General features: G+C 36.4%; 1 protein-coding gene across 1 annotated transcript in view; it reads left to right on the top strand.

The window, feature by feature from the left end:
• Positions 1-1187: 1187 nt before the first annotated feature.
• Positions 1188-6279, top strand: part of DPYD (dihydropyrimidine dehydrogenase) — a 1643387-nt gene continuing 1638295 nt past the window's right edge. Inside the window, exon 1 of the mRNA XM_053694067.1 lies at positions 1188-1328. Coding sequence (XP_053550042.1) covers positions 1290-1328 — 39 coding nt within the window. The 5' untranslated portion in view covers positions 1188-1289. The remainder of the gene's footprint in view (positions 1329-6279) is intronic.

The raw sequence follows: 6279 nt of genomic DNA, 5'->3' as shown, positions 1-6279 counted from the left end.
AAATGGTTGTAGGAGTTTGACTATTGAAAAAAAAAGCAGCAAACAAGGTGTTAAACTGTTCTAATAATGTTTAGACTCTGGTGATACGTTCATCTATTGGAAATATGCAGAAAATGTTGTAATTACATTAGGTTTACTGTCCCTTTTAACGAGACATTAATCATAAAATGTTCTCCATAAAGGCTGGAGTGCATTCTGCAGAATTTATAATCCTGAGAATTTTATATGCTGCCAAGTGATTGGCTAATATGTTCATTTATATACATTCCTAATTGGCCACAGCAAAAGAGAGTAAATAAACAAGATATTTTTCAAGGGGTGCATCCCAAGCAAGCAAAGCAATGTATATATTTATAACATGACAGTTTTAAATGCTGTTAAAACATTTATTTCATGTACATATGTTTTTAAAATGCAGTGAATAATTTCTAATGCATGTATTAAAAATGACTATAATGTCCCTTTAACCTTTTACGGTGTTATGCCGTTGTATTTTGTCCAAACGGCGCTGGGCTTTATCGCCGTTATGACAGAATACAACGTCATAGCTAACGGCTGTCCTGAAGCCTTCTGAGCTTCCTGGATTTGATCGCGGTCTGGAGGGCGTTGCTAGCATTATAGGGACGCCCCCCAGACCCGATCCAATAATTGAAATCTCGCGATCGTGTGCACGACCGCGTGATTTCAATTTGTCTACATCGGAAAAGTTGTTCCGATGTAGATTCTTTATCCTTGGCAGGAAAGGGTTAAAATTGTTCATGCAAAACACTTTAGGGACTTATTTAATGTCCAATATATATATTAGGATTGAAATTGTTACAAATGCATTTTTGCAAAGCCTATTTACTTTGAACATATTGTAGCTTAGTGTAACAATGCTTAGCAATTATTTTTGAACTGATGAATATGCTCCAGGTAGTGTGTCACATTCAATGTATTTATAAAAAATAAATGTGTTCTAAATTCTGTAACAACGTACCATCTTTTTTGCTACAATACACACCATGTTTTTGGCTTGCAATCAACAGTGACTGAGGACAGCTGTAAACCTTCAAGTTATTTTTAATGACCAAAGTTCAACATGTCAAGCAAGTTAAATATTAGTCACATGTTATGGTTGGAAGACCCACCTACTTATAGTAAGCTGTTCCTTCTACTTGCATTACTCTTTTATAAAAAGACTTGTTCAGCAGTGTTTGACACTTAACAAGTTTGTGATATATTTTTTGGATTATCAGATTATATATTTTTTTCCCCAATTTTCCTATTAACCACAGATCACAAGTACCATGGCACGTGTGCTGAGCAAGGATCCATTGGATATAGAGGTATTGAAACTGTTTTTGCATTTCTTTTCCTTTACAACAGATGTTTGTGCATACATAATGTGTTTTAAAATGAAAGAATGCTCTATTGCAATTCATGATAACTGCATATTGTTGTAACTTGGATCCCTGCAGTTATGGGGCTTAAAAGAAAATTAGCAGGTGTGTGTAGTTTTTTTTTTTTTTTCTTTTCTTTTCCCCCTTTAAAGTAAACAACACGTGCAGTTATATATTTCAAAGTTGTCTTGTTGCGAAATAGATCCAAAACGCAGCTGTAAAGGAGACATAGGAGTGGTAATTTTGAAGTAATATTGATCAGTGCTGTGTAAATTATGGAATTACTATTATTTTAAAACAGTGGCATATGTTCTATTTAGGAACTTGAAATAATCAATTTATTTCTAAATGTTTTGTAGTTCTTAAAGGGACATTAAACCCAACATTTTTCTTTCTTTTTTCAAATAGAAAATACAATTTTAAACGTTCCAATTTACTTCTATTATCTAATGTGCTTCATTTTTTCAAATCCTTTGTTTAAGAAATAGCAAAGCAAATGGTTGAGCTAATCACAAAAGGCATCTATGTGCAGCCACCAATCGGCAGCTACTGAGCCTATCTAGATATGCTTTTCAGCAAAGGATATCAAGAGAATTAAGCAAATTAACTAATAATACCAAATTGTTCATAGGATTAACTATATAGTGAAATGTAAAAGCTTCACAACGAAGTGTAATGAGTGTTTGTTGCATTAGTAATATCAATGAAAGTAATTATCATATTGCAGAAATATGAGAGATAACAGGTGACATTATTAACCTTGAGTTCTAGCAATAACAATCTAGAGCTGAGATTCGCAATCATGCCATGAAGGAATTTAAAGGGACATGAAACCTAAATGTTTTCTTTCATGATTTAGAAAGAGCATACAATTATAAACAACTTTCTAATTTACTTCTATTATCTATTTTGTTTCATTCTCTTGATATGCTTTGCTGAAAAGCATATCTAGATATGCTTAGTAGCTGCTGATTGGTAGCTTCACATAGATGCCTCCTGTGATTGGTTCACCGTCTGCATCGATATTTCTTCATTAAAGTATATCTAAAGAATGAAGCAAATTAGGTAATAGGAGTAAATTGGAATGTTGTTTAAAATTATATTCTCTACCTTAATCATGAAAGAAAATGTTTGGGTATAGTGTCCCTTTAACATTTTTAAAGCAGGGACGTCCACAATTTTTTTTTACTTTTTTTTTGTATGGAGGAACAGTGACTAATGATGGGATTGGCCGTGCATCAAAATAAATTATACTTCTGCTAATGAAAACATCACATCTTAAGTAAAACAAAAAATGTAGGATTTTTTGTTTCATGATTCAGTTAGAAAACACAATTTTAAAAAGTTTCCAATTTATATTATTAAATTTGCCCTGTTCTCTTGACATTCTTTGTTGAAGAGATATCTAGATAGGTAGCGTGCACATGCTTGAAGCTCTACAGGATAGGAAATAGCGCTGCGATCTAGTGCCCTTGCTAATGTATAACATTGCAAACCTTGTTTGTAATACACTGATTAAAGGGACATGGTGAATAAAAGGTATGTTCTAATGTGTTAGATTCTATTATTGCACTGTTGCTTTGCATGGGCTAAGCACAGTAGTCTTAATGTATTATTTGGTACACTCTGTAGTGTCTTTGAACAAGAAAATGCTCACTAACAAGGGAATCTTGCTAATATTTTTTGTTGTTGATTGATAGTTCTCATCCCTGATTCTCTTGATCAGGGGTTTTAGAGGTCTCGGTTGAGCTCAGACCTTCACTTCTTGTAGGCCCATCTGACTCTGCAATGGTTTCACTTTTGGGTAACTGGTGGTGCTCGGACTCCACTTGAATTAATGCCTGGCTCCTCTGTGCCTCACCTCCCTGTAAAAAAGGGCGCACAGTATAAGGAATGTGTATGACTTGCCTTTACAGATATGGTTCTGTGTTTCCAAGATGGCTGTCAGTGTTATTGTACAGAAAAACCTGCTGCCATATTTGTACAGGAAGGTTTCGCAAGTTCATACCTTCTATTGAGTTCCAAGAAGGAAGGACGATTTACAGTCAGAGACACAGCTCTTCCTGCTGCTATGTGGCTCCCGGTTGAGCTTCTACTAATATCTATCATAAAGCCAGAAAAGGCACTGTTTAATAAGTAGTAGGGTCATCACACCCTATGCACTGGGGTCCAGTGAGGTTAATTACACCCCTGCTTTTTAAGCTTGATTAGATTAATATTTCAGAATATTCATAGAATATGGGACATCATTTTAATTAGGCCAAGAAAGCCTAGGGCTAAGGCAGCTGGATTTAGGAGGGAACACAGTTGGAGCAATAGTTCTATTGTATGATGCAAGTCAATGATCGCTAGTTGTCTAGCAGGGGAGCAAGGCTTCTCCTGGCTTATTCTTGTGGCAAATATAAGCTAAAATGATTGGGGTTTCTGGAGGTAGCAGATTTTGAAGGGCCATAGACAGCACAGAAACTAAATACCCCACACAAAGAGGTTAAAAGAACAGTCAAGTAAAAATTAAACTGTCATGATTCATGTAATTTTATTCAACTTTCCAATTTTACTTGTATCAAATTTTCTTTGTTCTCTTGGGGGTAGATTTATTAAAGCTCGAGCGGACATGATTCGCTGTAGTGCATCCTGTCCGTTCGACCTCCCTAAATGCTGACCTCATACGCTGTCGGTATTTAGCATTGCACAAGCATTTCTTGCTTGTGCTGCTTTAATTAGGAAGTTAACTATACCTCACTGTGCCACTGGGCACAGAGCTCTTTTTGGCACCAAATAAGAGCAACAGTATCTTCTTCTCTGTGACTGTAAGCCATTCTTCTCCCTTGGTTAGTCCAAGCCAGAGGCTAGGAACTTTCTGTACAGCAACATTCTGGCCATTTTGGAAACCCTGCCATCACACTGCAGAAGTCTCAAGGCTGACTGTGCTGCGTAGCCAAACTCCAGCCACTATTTGCCTCATTTGGAGGAGCCTATTCTGGCTTCCTGAGTCTGCAGCTGACAAGGCTAGCAACAGTCATATTGTTAGTATAAGTTGAATTGTTTTGCAGTTGTTATCCGTTAGCACCAATTTGATGTATGTATGTAACAGGGTTAGTCTTGGGAAGACTGTAGTGTGCATGTTTAGAAAATATTAGAAAAGCCACAATATCGGAGCTAAATCTCCTGAAAAGAGGGCAAAATAAATAATGAAAGTATATTGTAAAGTTTGTTTTACTGTCCATAACTAAACCTTTCATACTAAAATCTCAAGTTGTTTAAAGGGACACTGAACCCAAATGTTTTCTTTTGTGATTCAGATAGAGCATGCAACTTTCTAATTCACTCCTATTATCAAATTTTCTTCATTCTCTTGGTAACTTTATTTGAAATGCAAGAATGTAAGTTTAGATGCCAGCCCATTTAGTAAATAATACTGAAAAAAGCCCAGTGACCACTGCTGTTACTGTGATCACCTTACTAAATGGTCATGAAAGGCAGCCACATGTGAAATAGGGGGCATAATGGGTTTTTGGTGGTTATAATATAGATTAGAGAGGCCCCATTATTCAGAACAGAAATAAAAGCACTTTTTCTTGCAAGGTTCTCACTATACAGACACAAATAATTTATTTATTTTGTTTAAAAAAGGGTCTTGTCTGCTAGAAAATAAACTTTATTAGTGGTCTCTACACATACCAGATTTTTGTTTAATGCCCATATGAGCAATTCCCAAGCAAATCCAAATCCCTTTGTGTTTTTGCTACTTTATTTTTAAAAAATGTTTTGTTTGGTACTTCAGGGTATTCTCTATCAAATGAGTGGTCTTGGCGGTTTGTAGCTGCTACTAAGCTGAGATCAAGGGGTTTGAAGAACTTTCCTGTTTCTGCCCCCTTTGTGATATCGCCACATGCACACATGGTGATGTCCCCAGCATTTCTATGAAGCCTGGCAGTGCCCCCCACTAGGCCACCAACGATCATCCCTGGCCTGAAGTGAGGGTATAGTTGCCACCTCAGCCATGTTTTCCTGGACAGTTATGAGTTATATATGCTGCAGGGGGTACATGGAGGAACATGTATTTTGCCTCTGGACATCAAATGAATAGCAAATACATGTTCCTTCCTACACACACTGCAACATGTATAACTCATAACTGTCCAGGAAAACATGATCGAGGTGGATCATGAAAATAGCGTTTGATCTGCGATACCCCTGCATGACAAAGGGCTCGTTATACGCCTACAGGTAGCTATGTGCATGATAATCCCTCATCATGCGCATCGAAGGGGTTAAAGAGACATGAAAATCACAATCTTTATTTCCTTATTCAGACAGAGCATACCATTATAAACAATTTTCTAAATAACTTATCAATTTTGGTCCATTCCCTTGGTATCTTTTATTAAAGGTATATACATGCAGCCACTAATCGGCAGCTAGCTCTGACCTCCTGTGCCTACCAAGGTATGCTTTTTATCAAATGATACATAGAGAAATAAGCAAATTAGATAAGAGATGTAAATTGGAAAGTTGTTTAATATTGCATGCGCTATCTGAATCATGAATGATTTTGTAGATGATTCATTTATATAACCTATACAGGTGGGGGTGTGTGTGGGGTTTTTTATTAATATAGTTTTTTTTTAATAACATTGGACTGATTTTCAGACTCCTAACCATAACCAAACCCAAAAGTTTTAGAAGTTTACTGATGTATACCTACTCCAGCCTGCTCCTGTTTGTGTAAATAGTATTTTCATATGCAGAGGAGAGGGGAAGAGTCTGCTTTTTGGTGCTATAGAACCACTTGCAGTGGGTGTTCCAGCTAATCTTTTTTAACAGTGCTAAACTGGGGGCTTCTAAGTAAGATTTTAAAATGTTTATACTGGATTTTTAGATCAGTATCTGTGCA

This window comes from Bombina bombina, chromosome 10 (genome assembly GCF_027579735.1).
Source record: "Bombina bombina isolate aBomBom1 chromosome 10, aBomBom1.pri, whole genome shotgun sequence".
NCBI classification, from domain to species: Eukaryota; Metazoa; Chordata; class Amphibia; order Anura; family Bombinatoridae; genus Bombina; species Bombina bombina.
Note: the sequence above shows the minus strand (reverse complement) of the source record. Positions and strands in the feature narration are given on the sequence as shown.